Source organism: Lolium rigidum, chromosome 3, assembly GCF_022539505.1.
Source record: "Lolium rigidum isolate FL_2022 chromosome 3, APGP_CSIRO_Lrig_0.1, whole genome shotgun sequence".
NCBI classification, from domain to species: domain Eukaryota; kingdom Viridiplantae; phylum Streptophyta; class Magnoliopsida; order Poales; family Poaceae; genus Lolium; species Lolium rigidum.
In genome coordinates this window covers 171,610,015-171,636,702 of record NC_061510.1, presented here as the reverse complement: position 1 = coordinate 171,636,702, position 26,688 = coordinate 171,610,015, and the positions used below count along the sequence as shown (strand labels likewise).

Genomic DNA, 26,688 nt, shown 5'->3' with positions numbered 1-26,688 from the left:
CAAACCTTCCTGAAACGATCGTTGTCTATGTACGGCCACCCTGACGAGGTTGATGAGGTCAGGGGCGATGGCTGCAGCTGTGAGGCCACCGATCCAGGCATCCTCCCAAAAGCGGACGGAGGCACCACTCCCAACTTCGATCCTTACCAAAGCATCGAACAAAGCACGAGCCTCGCCGCCGACCCGCATGTCGAGACCAAGCCATGGTTTGGAACCGTCGGACCGCTGCAACCAAAGCCACCGCGTGCGGAGAGCAACGTTGAGCCAACGGAGGTTGTGAAGACCCAACCCACCGAGGCTCTTTGGTTGGCAAACCAAGTGCCACGCCACCATGCAACAGCCTCCCCTAGCATCATCCTTGCCGGCCCAAAAGTTTTGTTCTCGCACCCTCCACCTAGCCGTTTAGGGTTTTTTTGCACTTTCCTCTTGTGTAATCAAACAACTTATAGCATATGTTTTGTGTTTTTAGTTACTGTGGATTCTACATGGCATGACATCCAAGTTATTCATTGTACTGTGTTTCTGTAATGCTTTGAACCAAGTTGACCCTAATTGATTAGGTGCACGACATAGTTATCATAGAAATAATGGAAAAAAATTTGAGTCATGGAAAATTTCCAATAGGATTGCATGCAAAACAGACCATAGAGAAAATTGCAACGGGCTTCATTAAACAAAACAAACAAGTTTCGGACACACAAAAAGTCAGTAAGGAATAGAACCTCCAAAGTTCCTATGAAATTTCTTCAAACAAAAAACCCCAAGGTAGTCTATAAAGGTGTGCAGACTTCTTGCGTCGTGAAACCATTCCTCGAGCACCCGTACTTGTGGAGCTGCATAATTCCTCTTCTCAACCCACGGCGAAGGTGAACACATCGGAGCTCCAAAGCAAAGTCGCCAACAATGCAGTGGCAACAACAGAGATGGAGCTAGCAGAGAGGTTTATGTTGCTAGGCAACGACGAAGATGGTGAATGAAACAATGTGCCAAGTTGACCTTGAAAGTGGAAGACACCGACAGTTAGAAGAATTGAAACTTCAAATACACTAAGGCCGCTGCTGGAAAGGGCAAGGTGACCACCGTCGACAAAGAGAACATGGTAGGCAGGGTTGAAAGCCGGAGCGGTGGTGAAATTTAAAAGAAAAAAATACGGCAAAAGCTTTGGGCCAACCTATTAATTAAAAAAGATGCCTAGTTAATTAACAAAAAACCAGGCAAAAAAAAAACATTATAACAATACCAAAACATCAAGAGAATAACACCCAACACATGCAACTTCCTAACCAACTATACAAACCAACAAACTCTCTCAGCCTCATCCTAACAATAGGCGAGGGGTGTCACACTCGCCAGCATGAGCAACCTGTACTTTGTTAGAACCCATAAAAGGCCTAAAATACGGCCCCGACCAGTCACCTTAAGGCCTCGTTCGTTTACTCCCCGTGTGGTAGGGATTGATCTGGATTAGGGCGTGGTCCTGGATGCCCAGCCCCGCGAGTTGATTTTTCCAGACCAGCAGAATTGTAGTGTTCGGTTACACCCGAACGGTATTATAGGCCCGACTAATCCCGTCTTTTTGTATTAATTTGATCTGGATTTTTTTCATCCCCAACAGGCCCATGGAAGAATTTCCACGACGGGAGGGACTCTGAGGGAGCGATCAAAGGGCACGAGACATCGACCTTGATGGCCATCCCGTGCTTCAATCCATGCACAGGAAGAGGCCTAACCGAATACGTTTTTGAAGATATGGATTAGAAGGGCTCAGGAAAATAAGATTAGAAGGGATTGGGTGACAACTCTGGATCAACCAAATCCCTGCCTGGATCAGATCCAGCTTTGGATTCAATCCCTTGAAAACGAACGGGGCCTAAACGAGGCAAAAAAAAATTCAGGCCGAGACCGAACCCAATTTAGCATGTATTTGCAGGGGGCGGATGAGCGAACCAAACGGTGGATCCATATCTAGGGCGCGCTGAAATTTCACCTAACGCAACCACTCACTCTCTCCCTCCTCCCCGCGCCGCCAACACACTCCGCCGCCCCCACCGTCGGACCGCCCGATTCGGCCGAGCCTGGCATCCCGGAGCTAGCGTAGGTCGCCCTGCATCCCGCCCGCGGTTCCTCGCCCAGCTCCGGGTGCAACCGCCGCCGCGCCGGCCGAATCGAGGATGAGCTCCGCCGATGAGTTCATCGATGTCGATCTGTCTGATTCGTCGAGCTCAGACGATTCCGACCTCGACGAGCTGCTCCAGGACGACGAGGTAGAGGCCACCATCCTCCTTCTCTCAGTCAAGGAGCTGGAGGACCGTGCGCAGCTGCTGAACCGGAGGCGCGGCTCAATGATTGACCAGGACCACATCCAACGGAATCGCCTCCTCGGCCACGAGCAATTGATGGAGGACTACTTCACCGAGGCACCTACCTATCCGCCGCATCTATTCCGTAGGAGGTACCACATGCACCATAGTTTGTTCGTTACAATCGTGAAGGCCTGCGAAGCCAACTCAAATTACTTCAAGCAAAGTAGAAATGTTGCCGGCGTGATGGGTTTCAGCCCCTTTCAAAAAATCTCGGCTGCCATGTGGGTGATTGCGTATGGCATCCCTGCAGATTACACCGATGAGTATCTTCGAATTGGTGAAGACACAACCACAGAGTCCCTACGTAGGTTTGCTCGCATGATTATCAAGTTGTTTAGGCCAACCTATCTTCGAGCTCCCAATGAGGATACACAAAAAGATTGATGGAGATCAATGAGAAAAGAGGTTGGCCTGGAATGCTTGGTAGTCTTAATTGTATGCATTAGGCATGGAAGAATTGTCCCAAGGCATGGCATGGACAATCTGTGGGAAGAGCAAAGATGCTACCATTGTACTTGAGGCCGTCGCATCACAAGATTTATGGATTTGACATTGTTTTTTTGGTTTGCCGGGAACACTCAATGACATCAACATGCTGCAAAGATCCTCTTTATTTGCAAAACTAGCAAATGGGGAAGCACCTACTTGAAATTACAAAGGTCATGAATAATGAATATACAATAGGATGATATCTAGCCGATGGCATCTATCCGCATTGGGCAATCTTTGTGAAGTCTGTGAAGCATCCCCAAGACAAAATAGTAGCTGAATTTGCCAAACCTCGAGAAGCAGCTCGCAAAGACATTGAGAGATCTTTTGGTGCTTTGCAAGCAAGGTTTACCATTGTTCGGGGTCCAGCTCGGTTTTGGGACAAAAAAAACCTTGTGAACATCATGACATGTTGTGTGATTCTTCACAACATGATCATCGAGGATGAAAGAGGGTTAAGCCTGCCCTGCTTCTATGACAACGTTGGCACCTGAGTGCAACCCCAACGGAATCCCGATCGCATGAAGCTTTCCTTGAAACGCATCGGCAGATTGAGAATGCCAATACCATGCTCAGCTCGTTTATGATCTCAAAAGGCACTACTGGCAGCGACATGGTCGTCGCCTATGATCCTACCATTCCATTCATTTATGTGTGAGATGTATCATTGTTGAGACATTTGTTCATTTGTTTGATTATTTAAAAACTGTTGTAATTTGGCTGAGACATTTGTTCATTTGTTTTATTGCTTTAAAACTGTTGTAATTTGGTTGAGACATTTGTTTATCTGTTGCAATAATTTGAATGATTATTTAATTAATTATGATTGATCAATTGTTGTATGTTGATGTTTATGAACTCTATGAAAATCCCTACTTTTACGGGTTTGGATGTTGCTGGCCCAACGCAGAATAGAGCCCGTAAACCAAAAATGTAAAACGGAATATTTTGTTTTACAATTTTGATTTATGGGCTATGTTTAGCGCAGCAATTTTCCGACCCGTAAACACGAGTTCGGTGAACTGAACTCGGGTGCTTTCAGTTCGCGTGTTTACGAGCTCGGTTTTAGAGATGCTCTTACCATCACCCTACCACCTAAACTGACAGTTGTGTTGTTAGATCCAACCAAAACATTGCAGCACGAGCCAAGCGGCAGAAACTGAAAGATGGGCAGTTGGGCACACGAGTCTCGACGTCAATGCGACTTCTCTGCACCTGTAAATGAGAAGGAGAGCAATTTTGGTGTTTAGGATCGAAACATCACATCAAAGATGTGCAATTTTGTGACTGACATTATTATAAAACGGTTGCAGAGATCGATGTACAGTACCCCAGTGTAGAAGGTCTTTCCAGTAGAACGTTACAAATCTTTGGGGGCATGAAGTTGACGAGACTAATCGCGGAGTCAAGAGCAGAACTACGAAGTTACAGCTCAGGTCCACTCTTCACGTCTAACGAGAACAACAATTATTTTGCTCCACAACGAACACATGCGCCTTAGAGGTGCGGTGCGTGGCCACAGCTACCCCAAGTACTTTGCGAATAGTGACCTGGAGATCGCCAAAGCATCACCCGTGGCTTTTACAGGGTACAGATCCTTCGCTGACTGCCATTCGTTGGAGTACGAGATCCAGTCTCGCCTCCATTCCTCCAGTTGGAAACTCCGGTTCTCTTGCAGGCTTCTCGACAAGCGGGCGAAGTATTTCGACGCCCTTGGAAGGTAGTAGCTCTTCAGCAGCCCACTCCAGAATTTATTGGCTGCGGCAATGAGAATTTGAAACACAAAGTGGGCAGTTAGTAACGCAGAGGTGGATAGCTGTCCCATTCGTATGGATAGCTGAACTTGTCTACTTCCAAATTGAAGTACTCCCTCCGTCTCATGAAACTTGTTTGAGATTTGTCAAAATTTGGATATATCTAGATGCTTTTTGGTGTCTAGATACATCCAAATTTTGACAACTTTCATGGGACTGAGGGTGTACTATCTATTCATGAATAGGGGTAGTACTACTTTATATGTCGTCCATATTTATATGAATAGTAGGTCATGTAAGTACATCTAAATTTTGAGAAACCTAATATATCTATTCATGAATAGAGGTAGTGCTATCTTTTGTAATTGAAAATAAGAGCAAAACGTTTGGCAAAGTAAAAGAGAGCCAAAAGGATAAAAAAGTGATCATGTCCATCTCACCGTAGTCATGTAGTTTGCTCTGCTCGCTCTTTGTGACGTCATACCACATTGTCACCTGTGTTCTAGCATTCCACTCGTACTGATAAAATAGTTGGATTCAGTCCATAATAAGAGAAAATGATTGATCCAGTCCATGATAAAAGAAAAAAAGATCGATTTCCAGGATCTAGACGCTAGATAAATTGTGTGAAAGAAACCCAACCTGTGTGCGTTCATCTTCAGTCATACCAAGGCTTTTTGCACTTTCCAACCAAGGGCCCAGCAGGAAATTATCATCGGAAGCTAGTAGTGTATCAATATCCACAACGAGTTCGAGAAATTTCTTTGTATGGAAGTTCAAACCACTTGAATCCTTCATTTGGTAAGAGTTCATAGCATCAAGGTACACTTTATTTGCTAATTTTGAGAGCGCCTGCCTTGTCTGATCAACAAGGTCGTACCTGAGATAACAGTTACAATTAATACTTATCAGTTAGAAGGAGATCATGGCGTCACAGAAGTTATCTTATTTAGTAAGGAGTCATGAACCATGACCATAACTGTAACATGTAGCTATTTCTTGTTAAAGACTATATTCAAGTTTTTGTGTCTGGCTTGCTCTATTTTTATTGAAGCCCCACTTGTGCCTTGATCATTTGATATGAATCAAAACAAGCTAAAGCATGGACGCAAGCAAGCTATGGAAAACGTGTATGATATCAAATAGCAAGGAACCAATACAAATGGCACGTCGTCTCTTTTACTGGGTATAGAGGTAGAATTTTGGATCCTGTAAGGGTATAACAAAAGTATTTTCGAAATATCGTATGGTTTCAGTTAATTCTGGTAACCCTATGTGATGGGAACATCATTTAGGAAAACCTTCTTTGTCACTTCTTAGCGACTCTCCCAGGAATGAACTAAAATTTACCCCTGTTTCGTGCATATAGTTGATATGATCTACATGAATCCAGATGAACAGGCCGAATGCCACAACATTTAATAATTTCCAAAAGAGTTGGTTGTTTAGAAATCACCAGTTTATTCTTTTATAGAGCTGACAATGGCACTTAAAAAAAATTGATACGAGAAGTTTAAAGGATCATGCCATTAGAATGAGGATACATGCCATCCGTACACTTGAAGAATCAATGATTAGGATGAGACGTACCTAAACGTGAGACTTTTTGAAAGATCATTGCCTGCATTAATAAATAGTTCAAGGGCTTTGACAGCCTCCTTTGTAGAATACCATAGATGTGGTTGTGGCAGGCTTGCAGAGATCTCACTTAAGAAGAACCTTGGATGTTTCCTCGCAGGTGAGATACTTTGTTTCGAAAACTGGGAGCTGAAAGAACTTGGACTCATGTCTGGGAATTCAACAATGTAGTCCTTATTATGATCCTGCAATTAAAATATGGAAAGGATATATGAATATGTCAAAAAGCACTGTACGGTTACAACAAAGTAGCATCTGGATGAAATCGAACCGCAATTCCATCTGTGCAATTGTATATCGTATGATACAGGATTCCCCAAGCTTTCTGTATTTTGACATTTGATTGACCATATCGTCTATAGGAGTATGTTTTTAACCAATCCTGGACGGTAGACATAGATTAGAAGGTAATCAAGAACTTCAGCAAATGGGAATATAGACAGAATCAAAGCAGCAGCAAAGCTGGCAAGTTTCAATAAAAGAAAGATATGGACACTATAACACTGATATGTACAACAGTTTGTGTCTTATTCACCGCCTGTTCACATGAACGAGTAAAAGATTTCTACCTAGGAATAACTAATAATTAAATAACAATATGATGTTCTTTGTAAAAAAAATTGTAACACCTGTCAACATTGACCTTGTAGATATAAAAACATCAATAAATTATAAGAACATAGGGAAAGCCTTAGCAGAATCTAACTCCCTACCATATTAATTATAACTTAATCTTTCAAGTTAAAACCTTATGCATTAACACACAAATTCACATTAACACTCTACTACATAAAGTTAAAAGCTTTGTCTAGAAGGAATGACATAAGAGGAGTAAACCATAATTTACGACACACCAGGGACCATGCATATTTCTAATGCTTACCTCAACTTTAACCTTTTGACTACGGAATGCCATTTCAGACATAAGATCAAAAACAACTGGATTATGCTCTATTCCCTCCATGCACATGCCAACACCAACCTAAATAAGAGAAGGGTTAACTATAAGTACCCCATCAGAGAAAACAATAAAATGTGCTTTTCTAGGGAAAAAGCAAAGGAGACTCATACTGTTAGTAAATATACATAAGATATGAAAGTAAAGTGTACCATTGTTGAATTGTGGCTTGTACGTGCATCAATAGGGCCGGATGAAATTGAATCTAGTACTCCATACATTTCAATATTACCACCAAAGTTGTGTAACATGCACCTACTTTAAGCAATATTCATTAGTTCACTACTTAACCTGGTTGATACAATGTATTCTTGAGAGATAGAGAGTGGGACATACCAGATGTATGGTACACCATAGAATTGAGAGGACATTTGCCATATGGGCTTGACATCGGCAAATAAATCAAGGACCATCATTTTACCAATTGGAACAGAATGAAGTAGTGCCTGCAAGAAAACGAAGCAAATATTATCCACATCCAAAGGATAGGCAGTCGCTTTACATACCAAAACTAACATGTGCATGTTCTTTCCCCATTGATGTGCATACAGATGTGCATATTATTATTTACAAGATTTTCTACTTTGTTTTCATTAGAGCTTAAATGTATGCATACACTTTCCTGCTGCAGGTTAAAACTAAGGTATGCATTAACCTTTATTTTACAAGTAACCTCATTTCTGTCAGTGCTCAAGATACATAAAATCAAAGCCAAAATAAGAACTTACTTTCATTTGAGGCTCCTTCCAGAAAGCTGCATCTGAGTAGAATAACCAACCCTAAATGAAGTAAAGGAGATTAGGAGATTACAGTACTCATTTCAAATTAGCCAATTTTGTGCTCATGAAAATCATGTCTGTTATAAAGTGCAAACTGTGGCTTGGAGTAAGTGAGTTTTCACTGGTCAATCATAGGACAAAATTTATCATCACTTTGTTTAACTTTTCTACAAACTGGGACATGGGTATATGAACGGGGCTTGTGGGGCAAGTGCTCTGTACTTTAAATTGATAACAAATGCATGAGATATCCTCTTAATTTATAGAGTCTCCATAACACACATAGTTGAGACTTGAGAGATAAAGGCAAACAATAGCAGTAAAATATGGTAAGGCAAGTAACATTCTTGAATGTCGAAGAAGAGTGCAAGCGCACCTGCATTAACCACACTGCATCCTTGTTACCTCTTGACATTGCTTCATAAATAGCAGAACCAAGTGATGAAATATATGCCGGTTCATTTGTCGGTGGTGTATTCTCATTGAATGTGTCACTGAAAGCAACAACTCTGATTGTAATTTGTAAAGTATGCAAAGTGCACCTTCTGTATAAACTAAAAAGCCAAAGCAAGTAAGGAACATAAATACCATATATAAATAGAATGCCAAACAGGTGAACATGTTAATAAATGTCAGGTATATTGGACCAAAAATGAATGTGTTGGTGGACTAACTGATGATAAAATGTTCCCAAGTTTTAATCTCAAAATGCTATGGTAGTATATTGTATCCGAACCGTGTAATCCAACAAGCAACAACAAGAAATAGTCATGCGGCACACTGTCAAAATATCTCAGAAAAGCAGATTAGGCAGAATTACCAATTGTAGATGCTGGTGATGTCACCATATTCTGCATGTATCCAAAAAGATGAAAAAACATAAGAACCCCATGTACAGGTTAAAAGCATACATAAAAGGTGCGCTTAAGTTATTTCATTCAGCAGTTTTATGAAGCTACAGGGGAAACAGCTGCATTAAATTGGACCAAATCAACTCCGGTGCTGAAAGAAATGCAGACCCTTTATTTGTTGCTTGATAAAAGCCTGTCCCACATCAATAAACAATGCATCCGAAGGATCAAGAATATAAGTGCAGCACCACCTAGGATCAGCATCAACAGTGTTCCTGAAGCAGAGGAATGTGAGTCAACTAATAATTTGTTGCGTAAAATCAGACACAATACTGTCAGTACATGCTGATTTGATAGCTCTAGTCTTCTGGATCATTAGAATGTACTGTGAAGTTCATTTTTGTGCACTTTTTATTTGCAAGAATAAGGATATAACTATCATATAATTCCAAGCTATTTTTTCAGGCAAAGTTGCCCCTTAACTAAGCATCTTATGAGAAACTGTGTCCATAGCCCCAAATAATGGCAACTAAGTCAAATGGAAAGGGCAAGTTCATAGCTGTTACTCCCTCCGTTCCTTTTTAATTGACTCGGATTTAGTACAACTTTGTACTAAATCCGAGTCAATTAAAAGAGAACGGAGGGAGTACAATTTAACAAAACAGTTATCTGTCTCAAATGTTCTAATACTACTTAACACTGGAATTACTTGCAAGATACATCATGAATGTATCGGCACCAAAGCAGGACTTTTTGTTCCATTGTAACCACATATATTTTTGAGCGATAACAAAAAATAGCAACAAAAATAACAATTCAGTAACTTCTTCAATTACAACAAACTGAAGGAAAATCCTTTGTGTATGGCTAGTGAAAATCCTCTCCCACAACAAACTGAGTACGGAACGAAATTTCTAGAATATCAGCAGCACATGACAGTGTGTATTACCAGTCACCGAGTCTGGTTATGCTGGCAGATGGAAACAACTTTCTAAACACGACTGGTACATTTCCTGAGAATGATGGCAGAACTGAAAATGGTAATGTATTGTAAGTATACAATCTAAAGAAAATATTTAGTGTGTTATACCAACAAGACACCAATAGAATAATTTATTCTTATGTCAACTGAAGCTCAGAAACCATGCTTTAAAAATTAGAAGTAGATGGCAATAATAAAAGTGTGAGAAGACTTCAGTGATAGAAGAATAACTAATCTCGGATGGCATGTCTAAGGTTTCACTAGCATAAGCACTAAATAGGGAAGACAACAAAAGGTGATTGCTGTAAAAGAAACATACCTGGGACCATTCCAAGCTCAATCATACGAGACAATATTTTCTTCTGAAGTGCCAATTGTTGATCCAACCAATTTTGTGAAAGTGGTCCACCCCATCTAAGAAATGGTTTCAAAAAATTATGAAGTGTTTACAGTAAACCATCTAATCTACACTATCGAATGATTCCCATGTACAACACATTCCAAGTGTAACATGCAAATAAAGAGTTAAAGACACAATGTTCGAAACAGTGCACTAAGCCTAGGGGAATGTGATATAAATTATTTCATTATCTGTCATTCAAAAAACACACGTGCAACAAGAAAATATTCAAGTAAAACGAAGGCCTTTTCAAGTAAAGTATTCATGACTATCTAATTTAGCAACATGAAGAGGATCGTCTTGAACTGAATCCAAACAATGGACAAAAGGATATTGATTCCAGATGGTTATGCTATACTGGTTGCTAAAAAAAACACATAACACCACTATTTATCCTGTTTGAGCTAATCACCAAAATGCTAACACAGAGACAATACATCCTTATTTATGTCGTAATATTGTGATTCATCTAAAATTTCGATTAATTCATCTCTAATAAATTTAGTTTTCACTTACGCATGCAAGTTCCCCATTCTAGCCCAAGCAAGGAAAGCTGGTCCGCCGAAAAACTCATCCAAATCACTGTCAGTGACATTAAAACTCTGTAATAGAATTAAATAGTCAACAAGGGCTCAAATGCAACAATAATATTAAAGAGTAGACTGCAAAATAAGATCATAGTTAATTCCACTATGATATAGAAGGGAAAAAATAAAAATAGTGGTCTTAACAAAAGATAAATTTAAGGTATGTTATGTTTGAAGGTTCCAAACTGGCCAGCAACCGTAAGAATTGTGTTGAGTAGCTACATTATGTACATATAAGTTTTCTATTTTTTGCAGAAAAGTTGATGTAAGATTATATATGAAAGGTATGAACGTTGGCACTTATCAAGCTGCTATGCCAATTCCCAAATAGAGTGGTAGACACTAAATAAAGGTAAATGATTATCCAATTTACTATTCTTCTGCAGGAGCATTCAATTCTAATTGTAGTTCCACATTGTAGACACAAGCAAAAAAAAAAAAAGACAGGCACCACCTATTGGACTGAACCAGCTTAAATGACCAGGCCAGGCCAAGTCAGGAAGCTGAACGAAGATGAGTTTTTGGCTGGTCCAGCTTTCGCTCAGATTTGAACATCTAGTTGAATCATGTACTAGAGCCAACGAACTAGTTGAATCATGTACAGTAACAAAAGTAAGCTCCGAATTCTGAGAAAACATTTCAGAGTTATAGGTGCCCATCACACTACCTTAAAAACCTTTTGCCAAATAGCTTCCTGTCCAGTAAATGCTAAAGGCAAGTTAATTCCTTGAAGTGCCATCCAGTCAATTTCTTTTTCCCACCGTCTCCAATCCCACCACACAAAGGAGTCTATAGAGATACTACAGGAATTTCATCAGAAAAGAATGTTGGAATCCAACAAAGAATGGAAACTGGCAAGATTTCATATATATATTTCCAAATTATGAAATACATATATATGGAAAAAATGTAGCAACATAGACTTCTTAGAACATAATTGTACTAGACCAAATAATTTGCCATGTGTGGCTGCATAAGCAGATATATTTCTCTTGCTTTCTGCATCAAAACAAACAGACATGCTAGTAGAAACTGAATAGTGAATTTAGTTTCCAGTACCCTAAACGATCAGGAAATCAGCAACAAAGGAAGTAATTCATAAGAGCAGTATGTGATGAAATAGATCTGTAAATCAACAGGAGAGGTCTATGTATAATGAAGGACTTGAACCTGGCTGTTCAAGACATGAGTAAGTATGAACAAAATAGAGATTATGCGAGCTGGAGAAAAATCTAAACCACGCAAGAAACTCACAGCTAGAGGTGACGACATTCTGATAGTAGTTCCATGGAACTGGGCGCTCGATCTTCACTCCTGTCTCCTTCACCCGTGGCAGAGACCCAGGCGGAGGGACTGACGCCAGTTGTGCACCACCAGTCTTGTCCCACGAAATGTGCACCCCACATGAGTATTTGAGGTACCAATGGAGTCCAGATGCAAGCTCAACAGCGGTGGTACCCTGGATCCTGGACACCATGAAATTTTAGCAGGTGCATCCTGACGAATTGTCACTCCACTCATCTCTCCATGCTCAGTTGAAGAACCAAAGAGTTGAACACACTTTGACCCTTCTTTTTTTAGGGAAATGCTTTGAAATTTGACCAACATTTGATTAAGCGCAGGTTGCTATTAAGCTCATCAGAACATCAAACTAAAGGTAAAGCACACAAGGTAGAGATCATTTCGAAGCCACCCTAACCAATCCTAGAATGACAATGACAATCACAACCACTAACTAATATAAACATAGCTCCACTTTTTCTCTAAATTTGGAAACTGCAAAGCAGCCAATGATTCTGTGCACGCAAAAGAAGAGACGAAGAGAAGCGTACAGGATTTCTGCTCCGTCTTTGCCCGAGCCATCTACATTGCTTATCTTGAAGCAGCTGGATTCGCCACAGACGCCGCCCTGGGACGATGAAAGCAAAACAAGCGCTGATTACACGAATCAAAGTAGTAGTGCTAGTTGACACTCGGACAGCGAGGTCTCGTCTTCAGAGTTGGCGTGCTCCAACCTTGGGGTCGATCTGGAACCGGAAGCTCGGCGCGTGGGAGGGGAGGAGCCGGCGGAGTACCCCGGCGGCTGCCCCCTCCTGCGTCAGCGGCGACGCGGCCCTGCGGCCGGCCGCCGCGCGGAGCGCTTCCCACGTGGCGGGGCCTGCCGCCGCCACCGACATCGCCGGCGACGGGAGGAGGACGAGGAGCAGGAGGAGAGACGGAAGCGGCGGCGGTCTCATGGCGAATCCGGCTGGTGGTTCGGCGGTGCTCCGGCCCGGTTGCTTGCAGAGTCTTGGCCTTTGCCGCAGCAGCAGGAGTGAGGAATCTGGCAGAATGATCGCGTCAGACTGACAGCTGGGGCCACGGTTTGGGTTTGGATAAGTAGGAGTAGTCCCAGTTGCAGAGCAGAGTAATTTGGACCTTGTGCCCAACGCCAAGGCAGTTGAGATGTCGATGTTTAGAGTGTGTATTTTTCTTTTATTTAACAGGTGGATGTTTAGCGTTGAAATCTCGCACCTGGACTGCGTTCTGTTAGGGCATGTACAACGGGGCGTTTAGCTGCGGGCATCAGGATCGTAATCCCAGTCGATGGAAAGTTAGGGTTGAAATTCCTAGCGTGTGTGTGGTCGACGCAAAAAGAGGAGGCGACGCTTAGTTTGTTTTCTTCATATTACGACCCGAACAGAGGAGAGCACGCAGCGCAGCAGCAATTTTGCGTCGGTCGATTAGGACATGTACAACGGAAGCCTCTTAGTTAGGCGCTTAGGTGAGAAAAAATAAATACAAAAAATCAGATAATTACCTAAGCGCCCTGTCCTCCAACGCCGGCGCTTATTTCTGTCGCTAATTACATGGTTCGAGCGCTAGTCAAATAGTAGAAAAGAGGCTTAGCGCTCGACGTCTACCTTTGCGTCGACGCAACAAGAAATCCCAGGATTGGATGGGAACTAGATGGACCTAGCGCGCGCTGCTGCGCCCGATTTTTCTTCTTGTCGCAAAGTATATGCACTTCATTTCTGCTGCTAAATTAAGTTGGTGGCTAGGTATGGGCTTCACTTTTCTAATGGGGCACCACAAAAATCAATTTCCTTCAGCTTTGATGCCTGCCATGTCCAAACAGAGTTCAGTGGCGCATACTCAATCTAATTTAATGCATACTCTTATATGCATCAAGCAAAAGAGTAAAGTAATAAATCTAATTTATTACTATCCCCTATCTTAGGCTTGCAATTTTCCTTTTAGCAAGTAGGAAATGTCACATAGAATTATATAGAGCAAACAAAATTAGGTAGTCAGCTATAATAATACAATCTCAGAGACATGACATTTCACGAAATTTACGAAGGAACATCAAGTTAAGAGTAATAAAAATGAACACCAAGATTCTTTTTCAACTATTGTTTTAGACCTACAGCCCGCGGAGCAGCCAATTAGAATGAGTCAATGACATGCTCATTTGGTAGGTTCAAGGGACATCATTGCAGCTTTTGTCTGTAAGGCATCAAAAGTTAGGGTCTGCCTTGAAGCAGGACATAATGCATCCTCTATCATATCTGATGGGCTTAACCCAGCATTCCGATTTGCTAACTGGATTCATAGGAATCATCAACGCAGGAATACAATCGCCTCCTTAATTTTGCCCTGACCTGGACAACATTCTCAAATCTTAAAACTTGCATAGGCAGACCGAAGAGAACTCACAACAGGTACTATGTTTTCTTGTCGGCATTTGCTCTTGGGCCTTCATATTCTATGCTCTTCTGCTGTCCGCCAAGTACTGAGCAACCAATGAGGTATAATTAAACTAATTGAAAAGTGAATAAATCAGATATGATGGTAAAAATCACATGATTCCCAACCACTGGCTAAGTTTATTTTTTTTATTGGTTTGAGATAGCTTATCAGTGGCAAGTTCACTTCATAAGATTAAGCACGCATGAGATATTATATTATATCATAGGCAACTATCAATGTTTTGGCACAAAGGGAAGCATGAAAATGACAACAATACTACCAGGAAACCTACTCAATTAAGAAGATTAGAAAATCATGCATCTGCTCACATGGTTATCCTAGCAGGGAACACTCAACTTTCCTAAAAACAAAGATAGTTTCATGACTTAATTCCAAATCTGGGACACAATAGATATAAGTTTAGACATGAAATCCAGTGATGTAAAAGGTTTAATAAGAATCTAGTACTCCAGAACATCACAACTGTTATAGGAAACAAATTAGAAAAATATAAGCTATGTATGCATGGCACCAACCTTCACAAGCAAGGACTCATCTTGCCAAATTGACCTGACTTGGGATGGAAATTTGTAAAAATTTAACATCCTGATACACAAACTGAATATATAGCTAGGTAATCCAATGATTCAAAAACATAACACCTAAGAACTCAAATCCATCTCTCAAATTATAAATAGAACAAGCAATTCAACTAAGCACAATTTCTCATATCCCAAGAACCATAAAGTAGTGAACTCTAGAAACATGAGAAGAAAAATAGTATGATACTTGTAACGTATAGCTAGTGAGTAGTTATGCAAGATTTCTTGACGGTCGTTCATGTATTCACCTTAATAACCATAGAAAATTGCAAGAAAAGCTACTGTGACAAAATTCCTGGAACTGCAGCTGTTAATACTTTATCCTATGATGAAAACACTGAAAAGTCACAACACATATGAGCATTACTTACTGAACCATATGTGAATATTGATTCAAGTAAAAAATAATGCACATGAATCATACGAACTATATACATTGAAGAAATCGAAACCTCGGTAGATAAACTAAATCGACATAAGTATCTTTTTCAACTCAACTTTCAGAAGATACCTTAAAATCAGGCTCTTCCTAATACGTTTAATTTCTGTCTCCTGGCTCTCATGAGTTATGAGTTAATCCATATAATCAAATATACAATCCGAGAGTTACACATTAATATTTTAAAAGCAGTTATTGCCTTAGGTTAATCCTAAAAATCCGTTTATCTAACATCCTTGCCATGGATTTTCTCTTCAACTTTCTTCAGAACTAAGATAAGGCACATCTATGCATTTAGTATAATTACAAAGAAAATTTGTTATTAATTTACACAACTTCTATGTGAGGTAAAATATTTACGATGTGGTGAAGCACACATCATCCTCCATTTTCGCTGAAAGTAACCGCCTGAAAGGTTTAGTAGTAGCATTATGCTCATTTGAACTGTTAAGCAATACCAACAATTTCAGCCTGAAAACAATAGTCCCTGGAAAATTGTATTTTTTCCTTTGTATATGAAAATTAATGAAGCACCACACTGACTGGATTTAAGCATCGATTTTATGGTACAAATTACAAAATAACCCAAATTGCTTCACAACAGCAAGGACTCACCTTGTTGAATTGGCCATACTTGGGATGTGTACACATTTGCAGAAATTCAAACAAGAATACACCTAGCTAATCCAACGATCGTAGTTTTGGACCACATAATACCTAAGAGCCCAATTCCATCTCCCAAATTTTAAACAGAACAAGCAATTCAACTCACCTCATGGCGTGCTTCTGCATAAGAACAGCTAGATCTTGAAAGGATTTCACACAACGGAAAAAATAACACATAAGGAGCAAGCTTTACCTATTCTGGACAGTAAGGAGGCACTTGTCTGTTGCAGCTCACCGGGGGAGGGGAGATATCGAAGCTCGGGGGAGAGGTTTCCCATGACCCTGGCCCCGGTAGAGACCAGGGATGGGTTGTGCCCTCCTGGACCACCTCAGCTCCGTTTCAGCTGATGACACCGAAGAGCACGTAGGTGGTGAACCTTTATTCCAGAAGTGCAAAATAACTATAATATTTTACACAAAACATGAGTAAGGTGAATTTTCTCCCTTATGCAATATCTCATGGACTTACAACAATATTAGTATCTATATATACACCAAAAGAGAACACTGTAATGATCAGGCAATACTACTGTAGCACAAAACAACTTGACTAATAACTAATCCAGTGATCCAAGTCTGAAGCCTGAGTTGTACATATAAACTGAGGCAGTCCGCCATATAATGTAACTGTGGAAACAATATAGCACGGTGAATCATGGATTATTAGGATTCACTCACACAGGTCATAGGAAAATTACTAATGCAGTAATAGGATTTTGACTCAACTGCGTGAGTTAAACTCCTGATTAGATCATAGTATTGGAAGAAAGCAAAAAAAAAATTGCACACACAATGCATCCAAAAAGATTCTATCCATCTATCAAACCCTGGCACATTCTCCGTGCACGCTTATAGAAATTACCATTTACCAATAAGAAAGCAAAGATGGAGAATGAGAGAAGCTTGGCACCTTCTCCCGTCGGTGTGTGACCTGGAATCAGGACAAACACCAACAACTGCAGGACGGGGAGGAGGCTACCAGCAGCAGATCGGAGGAACCAATCCTGCAGATTCGTCCGTCCTCCAGGAAATAAGGCCGAGGGCGGCTCGGGACAAACCGTGGTGTCCACGAGATCCATGGCAGCGCTGCTCAGACCACCCACAACCAATAAGTAAGGCAGGACGCGTGGGGCAGGAGATGGTCGGAGGGGAGGAGGGAGGAGTCCGGCTGTGGAGGGGATTTTTTCGGGGGAGAGAGGCGTCTCGAGGAGAGAGGGAGGGAGAGTGCGGGCCTAGGAAGCGGCAGCGTCACCGACCAAAAGTCCTACACCGACGCACTGTACACGGAGAAAAATAAGCAATCACACGCTGACAGTTAGGACCCACGATGGGAACCAAGCACCCAACCACGCACGGGCACGTCCCGAGCAACCACAGCTCGCCAAAACACTGGGAGCTTAGTGTTCTTTAAGGATTAGGCAAAACGGCCAAGAAACTAAGCCTGGCGTCTGCTGTTAGCGCCGGCATTGTAGATGCCCTTAGCGTCCAACGTTGGGGAGGATGGACGCTTCACAGTTTTCTAAATTGATAGCAATTTCTTTTGCTCTCTAAGCGTCTAGATAGGCGCTCTGGATTGGACATGCCCTTACAGTCATTTTTTCCCGATATGCTAAAATCATGGTGACAAGATTTTGCCAAATTACAGTATAGCCCAGGCATTAGTTTGTGCTTGGAGAAGACGTCAACGGCACCTGGCCGAGGACATGTGGCAGGCACGGTGGAACAAGAACAAGGAGGTTCATACCGTGAAGGTTGTGAAAATGAACATAAGAGCATCTGCAGCCGCGTCCCCCAAAGCGTCCCCCAAAGCGCGCCGGATCGAGCGTTTGGGGGACGTCGCTCCCGCCCGCGTCCCCCAATCGTCGCCCCCAATCAGAAATTCAAATAGATGCATTCAAAAGAGATCGTTCCCGCCGAATCGTCTCGATCAGAGTAGCGGCGATCAAAGTACTGGGCGAGCGATCATACTACAGACCGGTGGTGCATGCAAATTAGAAGAAGGGGTTGGGCGACGGCGACGTATCCTGAGTCGACGCAGGCCCGTCGAGCACGATGACCTCGTCGCGATCTGCCCGTTGCTGTGCATGGTCCGTCTGCTCTGTCGCCGACGCAGAGGCCGACGCAGGTGTAGCAGTAGAAGACGCGTCAGCCGGCTCTTGCTGCGCTGCCGCTGCCGCCGATGCTGCGTCTACCTCCACGAGATCATCGTCACCGGCACCCTCGTCGTCCTCTTCCTCGCCGCCCTCTTCGTCCTCATCGTCGTCCTCGTCGTCGTCCTCCACCCCGTCCTCTTCCTCGTCGTCCTCCTCCTCAACCCCGTCGTCCTCCTCAGCACCGGCGCCGTCGACCCGAGCGGACCCCTGCGGCCGGTGAAAGGGTCGCCGTCCGGACCGGGTCCTGGCTCGCGCTGCTCGTACGCCGGGGAGTAGAGGTTGTTGGGGTTGAAGCCGCCGTCGTCGCAGCGCATCCCGGTAGTGCGGCGACAAGTTAGGCGTCACGCACCCGGGAGTGGCGGAGGGGCCGTCGTTGTAGAAGGCGGCTTGCGACGGAGAGATCACTCCCGGAACGTACACCGGCACGGACGTACTCCATGGGCTCGCGTTGGTGGCGGCGATACACCCGGCCATTATGTGCTGCTGCTGGCGCGCCGCCAGAGCCTTCTTCTCCAGCTCCGCCGCCCTCCGTCCTTTCCGCTCCGCCGTCGATAGCTTTCGGCGCAGACAATCTTGCTGCCATTGATCGTCGGTCCATCCTTCCGGCTTCTTCTTCGCAGCCGGCGCCTTCCGCGGCTTCGCGAACGGCGCTTTCGCCCCTTTCGTCCCATTGCCCGGCGGCTTCTTGGCCGCTTTCTTTGCCATCTTTTTGGGGGCTGTCGGCGGCGCCATGTGGAGAGGGTAGTGGCGGCGGGTGGACGGCGGGAGGGAGAAAGAAATCAGCGGGATAGGAGAAATGAATCGGCAGCGGGATATGTGTTGGGAGGCCTGAAATGCGCGGCGGGATAGGCGCGATTTGGCGGGAGAGGCGGGATTTGGCGGGAGTGGGAGACGAATTTTCCCTGTGTCGCTGACGGGTCGGCCCCGCCACTCCCCACCTCGCTTTTCGTTGTGTCCGGCGTGCCCGGAGCGTCCCCTGTGGGACGGGGACGGGCTCGGGGCGCCGGACACCGTATCGGGCCACGCCGGATAAAAATGGGCTTTGGGGGACGCGGCTGGAACGCATTTTCGGTCCGGCGCGCCCCAAATTGCTTTGGAGAACGCGACTGGAGATGCTCTAAGTCTATTTCCCAAACTTTAATGTAAAATGAACAAAGTTTTCCCACAATCTGACCCTTTTACACAATACTCGCCCATAGAAGTCTTGACTCTTTGGTGCGGAGAAGACGGGGCATCTAGCATCTTTCAGGATGACTTTCGTTTCCTATTCTAGTCTTGCAAGTTCCGAATAGTGCTTGGGTAGGGCGTTGTGGTATGCATGACGCCATGACTTATCTCAATTTTCGGCGCCATGCAAGACCATGTCGGTATACCCATGGCGTCGTGACTTACTTCAATTTTCAGTCTATCCCATATCCCATGCCGCTATGCAAAAAGGGAGAAATAGAAAAAAAACCTAATTCATTTTGTCATGAAGTTCCAGAAAAGGGTCAAAATTTTCCATTTTGACCTGAAGGTTAGGGTAGAGGTCGCGGTGTGAGGTATTCTCGCGACTGAGATTGGCTAACTTGGAAATAACTGATATTGGGTTACTTTGAGTCACTAACATGTGAATCTTGCGCATGATGGGTTCTAGTATGTAGGATCACAAAGTCTGTCAATGCGTGCCCATTTTTCCAACACTAGAGAAGATAGCCAAGGTATGATGGGTTAGAGCACTTCTGCTCCGGTGCTCCTCCTCTGGAAAAAATTCTGGGCGCAAACACAACAACGGTGAAGATCTTCACATACATGTTCGTAAGCAGGGAACGATCGCAATTTCAGCATAGGTCCACCGTCCGTACATTCATGTACAGGCCCGTATGGCCGGCGTTATGTTGTACCTCGTTTTTGTACGTATGTACGATCACGTGCGTGTGCCGAAATAAAAAGATCCTATAAAGATCTTTCTCCCGTGACCTCTTTATTTTCTTACGTGATGTACACATGCCGTATTAATACAGATGGGTATACATGGGTTGGATATGGTTTCGGCGAACCCAACACATGAAAAAAACCTAACTATGGCCCTTTAACTTTGTTTAGGGGGAGCACCGGAGCAGCCCTCTTGAAATGGTCGGAGCACACATGGGTTGTTGTTGTTCGGTGAGGACGAGATGACGAGGCACATCAGAGTGACCGAAAATAGCTGGTTGGACTGGATACTACTCCACCATACTAGGGTGGGTGACTTGAGGTTGAAGAAATAGAGAGAAAAATGTAAAGAGAGAAATTTATAAGGTTGGAGAGATGCCTGCAATGACAAGCCAAAAGAAATTACTCCATCCGACCCATAAAAAATGTTTGAAGTAAATCCCTGTCATTTATTATGCATGGACTGGATGGAGTAATACTTTGATTGACATGCTACTCTGAAATTAAAAAGGCCAATGCCTGGAAATCGTTCTTGTTGAACTAATTTGCATGGATGTCTAGAAAGTCAGCAGCCGAGTGAGTTTAGCCACTAGTGAAGAACAGGTCTATTGTTGCAGGCCGTTAGAGGCTTTTGTTCCGGCAGACCAACTGGGATAACGGAGGCGGGATAAAAGGCTCAATCTTTTGTCCCAGCCCGCTTACCAGCCAAGACATATAGTCCACCACGTGGCTGCGATGCAGGGGTTTGGGTTGGAGGACCTTTTGTCCGGCTCGTAAGCACAACCGGGACAAAAGGTTTTATTTTTTTCATCTATCTTTTTTTTTTTTTATTTTTCATTTTGTTTGATTCGTTATTCTCTCACTTGGACCATTGTTAACACTAATTATACTTAACTATACTCAAATTCTAGGTTTGGTCACTTACCGGTCGGTCACCCATCCTTACACTACTCCACCCTTAGCATGCTTAACTGCTCGGTTCTTTCCTGCTGTGCTCCCGCGAATGTGGTTGTACCTTGTAGTAAATACTACCATAAGATAATAATATAGCATTTCAATGTGAGGAATTTGAATATCTTTAAATCTTTAAACCGCAAGTGGACAAATAATATATGCATAACTATTAGAAAAATATGAGGAATTTGAATATGAAATAATTTTGTTTTTATTTATTTATTAATATTATTATCAAATAATATATGCATTATTCATATAATATGGCTAAATAATTAATATCTTTAAATCTTTAAACCGCAAGTGGATAAATAATATATGCATAACTATTAGAAAAGTGTGAGGAATTTGAATATGAAATAATTTCATTTTTATTCATTTATTAATATTATTATCAATAATTTATGGATGTTCCGTAAGAATTTCACGGCCCTAATTCTATGATCTAAGAAAGCCTGAATAATCTGGGATACAAGTAGGGGTGGAAACGGATCGGGTATGAGGAATTGCTGAAATCTGCTTGCTGTTTCATTTTTTATTTTTTTCTGTAAATCCGATTGAGCTGAAATTTTAACCACTACTACAACTTTTCATAACCTACGCACCCATAAAATATGAGATCATTCTGAGGTGTTTAGGTAGGGTAACAACAGTACTATATGTGAGGAATTTAAATAACATATCCATTATTCATATAATATGGCATAGTTAATATCTTTGAATCTGTAAATCGCATTTGGACAAATAATATGTTCATTATTATTAGAAAAATGTGAGAAATTTAAATAGTAATATAATATAGAGATTCAATATATTGATCGCGACGATTCATATGTTCATACATAGAAGGCACACACGACACCACACCACACCACCATGCATCTATTCATAAATATTAAGTTGGAGGCGATCTAGCTGGCTATTGTAGCCAAGTGCCCGGAAATGCCTCCTACCCAACTCGAAGCCGAGGCAAGCGTCGAGAGCGGCATACTGCAGTTGCTTATGGCTCAAGGGGAAATCGCCCCATCCAAAAATCAGTGCCTCTTCTTCTGTTAATTCTTTGGCGGTCTTCGGCGGCTTGTTCTTCTTATTAAACTTCTTCTTATGCTCGAGACCTGTCCCAATATAATGATTTGCCAAATCATACAAACTAGGAGTCTGCTTATTTGGGACGGGGTTTCAGAGGATCTGTTGGAGGTTGATCACAGACGGAATACCAATAATTCCGTAGGTATGCAACATATTCACATCATTGTGGATTGCGTGCCACAGAATCTGATGTTCTTGTCCGAAAGGAAATCGATGAGAAGTTGTGGCACTTCATTGGCATGAACAATATGGAAGACCAAAGTCTCTTGCGCGACGGAGAGTTGAAGGACGGCGGCGCGTTGATTAGCCCTACCATCACGAGGGACGGTGAACTCGCAGTCCAAGCCCACGACCCTCAAACACAGAAAAATTGCCATTGCAATTTTGGATGCTTTATGATATCTCTAAATTTTAAGCACCTTCTAAGAACATGCTTCTTTGCTACGTCTTTGATAACAAAAGCCATGGAAAAGCTAACCTTGATTTCCGCGGCGTCGAGGAAATCCCTCTTGATGGCGCGGATCCACCTCTCCACCCTCTTCGCACTGAGGGTGTACGTGACCTTGAAATTCATCTTCTCGATGACATCGTAGTAGACTTCAGATCGAGGGAAGTCGAGGGCGCGCGCGAGCTTCACCATTTCTAGATCCATGAGAGACTCGAGAGAGGGCCGGCCAGGGCGCGGGAGAGAGAGAGGCCGGCGCCGGCCGGGCTCTTTTTTGGGAGAGAGATGTGGCTAACGGTGCAGTTTTGGTGGCTATGGAGATATGAGAAAGAACAAGGCATGTATATAGGGGAGGGAGGTGAAAAGGCCAGCCCAATGGCGCCGGCGGCGATGCAAATTCCGGCGGCGACGCAACTTCGTTCTCTCTGTTTTCCGTGTGCAGTAATGGCGAGATGAATCGGTTTCCAAGCGGGAACGAACGATTGGACTTTATGTCCCGGCTCGTGTCTCCAGCCGGGACAAAAGGGCTACCAACAGGCCACAAAAAGGCCTCAGACCTTTTTGTTCCGGTTGGAGGCTCCAACCGGAACAAGTGGCCTTAAAGAACCGCGACAAAAGGCCCCGTAGCTTCTCGGTGATTTCGGGGCGACATGGCCGGTCTATTTTTCCCGGCTCCAGACTAGACCGAAACAAAAGGCCTAGACGGAAGGCTAATTTTCTACTAATGAGTTATAGATAACAAGGATGAATAACTCACCTTGAGAGCGACGTTGATCAAACTAGTAAAGACTAATGAAAACAAAACCAGAACATGTTTTCTTCAACAAAAAAACATCGCACGTACTAATTCATTGTTGGATGACCAGCACATGGTTTGAACGGCATGTATCATTGTTGGGTATAACTGTTTCTTCTCGGCAGCGTTGACCACTTTGATACGAGTTCGAGCATCTGTACGCCTTGGTAACCAAGGAGCCTCGGACGTGTCTTTTTTTTTTTCTTTACTTTCTCTTTGGGCTGATGAACACTCCGCGCATCTGGAGTTGTGGATGAAACGTCGCTGGGTGCAGGTACGGTGTGGATCAGGAGAGCAGCGATCGCTGGCAAGAGATTCCAGTTGTCTAGCAGGACCATGCATATGCGTGCATAACTCACACATGCACGAATCAAAGTTTGATGACGTAAACGGCCCGTCGATCAATCACGTTGGGCATACGGCAAACCTACGCAAATAAACTATCAGTCTGATATGAATTATAAGACGTTTTAGCTTTTCTAAATCGTATTTATGTAGAAATTCAATTCGATTCCCGAGAGTGCGTATACTTCCTCATCCAAAAAATTATATTTTAAAATGTCGAAATCTTTTGATAAAAAATTCTACATGTACATCTCAATATATGTGCGTTCTTTAAGTTTCGCGAGGAACCAATATTTTTATGGTCTATGTAAAATAGAGAAAATGTACCTCCTTTATTTTTGGCATTGAATTTTGTCTTCTTTGCACACGCCACATGGCAAGTCGATTTTTCATGAAACGATTTTGTGAGCGTGTACCACGTGAAAATGTACGTGTGAATTTTCATTCATTTTTTTGAAATTCTAAAATGTGTGTAACATGCATTTCACACATTATTACATCAACGTTGATATTTCGTGGGACATGTCAGTCGAGTGAAATTTAGACACTCCGGTAAAGAAAAGGCAGACGTACGTACACTTGCTTGCAGAACTGAAAGCATGCATGCACATGATATTTACCATTAGTGCCACTATATACCAGGTTGGTTGCAAGTTAATTGCAAGTTGCAGCCGAACCCTGCATCGCTCTGGCTGATTTCCCCCTGTTTTGATGGCTAACCAGGTGCATGGCGAAGTGCATGCATGGAGCAGATGAACGCGCACGCAGCGTACATAGAGGTCGTGAACGTGTCACTTGCCTCGCCTTGCGTTGCCCTGGCCCCTTATTCAGCTGGTCCATGCATGACTTCGATCGTGGGCACATGGCTCGGCGTCGGCGGCTGTTCATGGACCGGTGCATCTCCCCGACTGAAAGCAGCTGGAGCTGGTGTATGGGGCTTTGGCTTCGTGGGCGGATGCTGGACGCTAGAAAGGAGACGACGGGTACGCTACGCCGCTCTGGATTGTGGTTGCGGGGCTCGATCCGTACGTCTCTGTTTATCAGTAGAAGAATCGATGAGTGGGGGGTCATCGTGGGGGGCTCTCTGCCCTGTTTAATTAAGGCCAGGTACGGGAGGGCCGTAGGGGTCCGGCCACCTGTGACTGTGAGCAGATCTCCTGTTTGCCATGGGATAACGATCGAGAATCTCTGCGAGGTGAGCTGCCCGCTCGCGCGGGCCATGTACTGCTCGATGTCGTCGTCGCCTCGTCGGCGCCAGAGAAGAAACGTGCATGCTCCTGCAAAATGGCAAAGTTATCAAAATCTCTAGTAGTTTTCGAATGAATGGTATGTTTACGAGAATGACAGAGGTCTTCAGAACTTAGCTAAACATGTACACATTGCTGATTGCATTAATTAGGGAACATAATTTGATTTTGTAGCTATTTCAGAAACGGGAAGACGATATTAGTCGAGAAGTTCCTAAACCGCCTATCTGCTGGGGCAGACTTCTCTTAGTTCTCTCGCCCGCCTCATAGATATTCTAGGGTTTATTACTTGGCGTCAGAATGAACACCATGGATGTTTTGACTAGTGCGGATTGAGAATATCATATAAAACTCCACTAAACTGACAACTTCACATGAAGTCTTGTCGTCGTGTATGGAGTAGCCCAGGATGAGTTTAAACCTGTCTTCCTTCGTGAGTTGGTTAACCTGGCTAAAGATAATCCACATCCTATGATAATAGGTGGGGATTTTAATTCGCTAAGATTCCTCCATGAGAAGAGTAGAGGCAGATTCGACGGTTATTGGCCTTTCTTAGTCAATGTTGTCACAGACAATTTGAATTTAAAAGAGGTTTCAATCATTGGGAGACCGTTCACTTCGGAAAACAGTCTTCTAGAGCCGACATACGAGAACCTACACTAGTGGAGACAGGCCATTTAGTCCCGGCCGGTAAGGGCCTTTATTCCCGGTTGGCCAATCAGAACTAGCCAGGCGGAACTAAAGGCGAACCCTTTAGTCCCAGCCCGGTTACCAGCCGAGACAAACGACCCTCCACGTGGGCGCCGTGGAGCCGCTGGGGGCGAAGGACTTTTAGTTCCGGTTTGTAACACCAACCAGGACAAAAGACTATTTTGTAATTTTTTTATAGTTATTTTTTTCAAATTATTTTTCACTCCCTTTTTTTAATTTTTTTAGAATTTCTAGCATTTTAGTATTTGACAAGCTTAGTCTCTAACTACACTTAATCTCTAGGCAAATCACTTACTCGTGGTTAAACTTCCTGCTCGGTCATCCATCCTTCCACTACTCCCGCACTAGCACGCTTAACTTATGAGTTTCTTCCTGTCCGCTTCCAAGTGCTTCGCGTGCATGTATGTGATACTAGTATCATATCAATCCTATTAATATGTTGGTCGATGTCACATTTCTTTATTGTTTGAATTCTAAATAATTATTTTAATAAACAAAAGTAATGATGTAATAATAATCTTGAATAAATACATAAACATTACATATTTATTATTTTATTATTTTATTATTTTATTATTTTAATTTTTTTTGCCAAACCTGAAAATTTGAAAATCTTAAAATCTCAAAATTTGAATCCCAAAATTGCAGGATGCAATTATTAATTTAAAATATAAAAAATATAAAATCCTGAATTTCTGGCAAAAACTAAAATCTTCCTGCTTTCATATTTTTATTTGGAATTTTGAGAATCTAAAAATTGGCTGACCGGGTAAACCCGGGTGAAATCAGATGTA

General features: G+C 42.9%; 1 protein-coding gene across 1 annotated transcript; it reads right to left on the bottom strand.

Annotated features, from left to right (window-relative positions):
• Positions 1-4,126: 4,126 nt before the first annotated feature.
• On the bottom strand, positions 4,127-13,038 carry LOC124695818 (alpha-N-acetylglucosaminidase-like). The gene is made up of 19 exons (XM_047228631.1): positions 12,817-13,038; positions 12,634-12,710; positions 12,056-12,267; positions 11,469-11,590; positions 10,731-10,816; positions 10,134-10,228; positions 9,782-9,863; positions 9,001-9,107; positions 8,802-8,832; positions 8,358-8,475; positions 7,931-7,981; positions 7,539-7,648; positions 7,355-7,457; positions 7,128-7,226; positions 6,516-6,626; positions 6,197-6,429; positions 5,249-5,486; positions 5,047-5,125; positions 4,127-4,610 (listed from the first exon to the last, which is right to left on the bottom strand). The coding sequence occupies exons 1-19, from the start codon at positions 13,036-13,038 to the stop codon at positions 4,375-4,377; spliced, it is 2,412 nt and encodes an 803-aa protein (XP_047084587.1). The 3' UTR covers positions 4,127-4,374.
• Between the last annotated feature and the right edge of the window lie 13,650 nt (positions 13,039-26,688).